General features: G+C 32.1%; 1 protein-coding gene across 1 annotated transcript; it reads right to left on the bottom strand.

Moving 5' to 3' along the window:
- Nucleotides 1-252: 252 nt before the first annotated feature.
- Nucleotides 253-729, bottom strand: LOC132753538 (uncharacterized). The gene has a single exon (XM_060744015.1). It carries the CDS (start codon nucleotides 727-729, stop codon nucleotides 253-255), a length of 477 nt encoding a protein of 158 aa, XP_060599998.1.
- Nucleotides 730-1,711: the final 982 nt, after the last annotated feature.

Here is a 1,711-nt window from a genome sequence, read left to right as displayed (position 1 = left end):
ATTGTTCTTAATGTAAACAATTAAACCACCACTCGATCTTTTTGCTCGCCTATGTTGAATTTTTCGATAAGAATGAATAGGATTTGAGTAACCGTGAATATCAATATTGGAGTTCTTATTTGTCCATGATTCACTTAGACATATTATTTCATACTCACACACAATATTCAAAAATTCTTGTGATGTTGTTTTCTCATAGGTTAGTCCTTCTATGTTCCACGAAAGACACTTAAGTACATTCTCACAAGAGTCCTATGTAGATCCGCGATATAGCTGATTGTTTATATATAGCTTGTCAACTTTAAGGTAAGCCTCTTTGCCATCCTTCCTAGCTTGTAGCATGATAGGTATAAGCTTCCTTCGCTGCTCCACGATCTCCTTAGGGAACTGCTCTGAAATCCCGAAGTTTGATCCTTTCAGTTCTTTCGCTGCTCGTCGGACTTTTTCACGATCGTGAAACTCCGTGAACTTGGCCACTATCGGTCGACTCTTGCCCGCCTTAAAGGGACCTACCCGGTGAGCCCTCTGTAGCCGTATCGTATCAATGGCGTTATCGATCTTCAATTTATCTTGGATGAAATGCTTTATTTTTTCCTCGCAGTTTTCGTCTTTCTCTTCCGGTAGCTTATGAAACAGTAAATTGTCGCGCATACTGCGGGATTTAAGGTCTATTATTTCTGCCTTTAATGCGTTTTCCATTTCTTTATGATCTTTTTCGAACTTTTCCATTTTTTTCATGTAAGTATCCAAACCTTTCTGTTCTTGATCTATCTAAAATCTCTGAAATTGAATTAATGCTTGATAAAGTATTAGAAAAAAGCATAGTTGTACAGAACGACTTAGATGAAATAGTTTCTGACATTTCCACTCTGTTTACTAATTGTTCTAAACAGTCATTTGGAGAGATAACTCAGAAAAATCAAAACAAAAATGTTAATATAAAAAATTATTTCCCATGGTTTGACAATTCATGTAAAAATATGCGTGATAAATATCACAAAACTAGAAAAGCTTACAACAAATATAAAACCCCCTATTTCAAAGAATTATTAAGGTCAATTAGTAAACAGTATAAAAACACTTTACGCCAAGCGAATAATGATTTTAATGAGAGAAAAATTGAAAAATTACGTATGTTAAAACACGCTGATCCAAAACAATACTGGCAAACTATTAATGGAAAAAACACTAAACAAGAAAACATGGCTTCATTAGATAGTTTTTACGAGTATTTTAAAACATTGAATGAAGATGTAAACTCAAATGAAGAGTATCAATATAACGGTATAAGAAACTCTTTTACTGAAAATGAGGACATAAATGGCCCAATTACAGAAAAGGAAATATTAGATAATGTTAAAAATCTAAAAACAAATAAATCACCAGGTGTAGATGAAATTGTTAATGAACAAATAAAAAATTCAATTAACTTAATGTTAAGTATATATAAAAAATTATTCAATATTGTTTTTGACAAAGGAGTAATTCCAGAAAGCTGGACAATAGGAACTATAAAACCCATATACAAAAACAAAGGAAATCCAAAATTACCAGAAAATTATCGTCCCATATCTCTTTTGAGTTGTCTCGGAAAACTTTTTACAAGCATAATAAATAATAGGTTAAATAAATTTGCAAATGACTCAAATCTTATACATGAGACACAAGCTGGTTTTCGTAAGAAACATTCGACAGTTGATAATATATTCAT

Source organism: Ruditapes philippinarum, unplaced genomic scaffold (assembly GCF_026571515.1).
Source record: "Ruditapes philippinarum isolate M1 unplaced genomic scaffold, ASM2657151v2 ctg2314_1_1_1_1, whole genome shotgun sequence".
Taxonomy (NCBI): domain Eukaryota; kingdom Metazoa; phylum Mollusca; class Bivalvia; order Venerida; family Veneridae; genus Ruditapes; species Ruditapes philippinarum.
The sequence above is the reverse complement of the archived record's forward strand: the minus strand, read 5'-3'. Positions and strand labels throughout refer to the sequence as shown.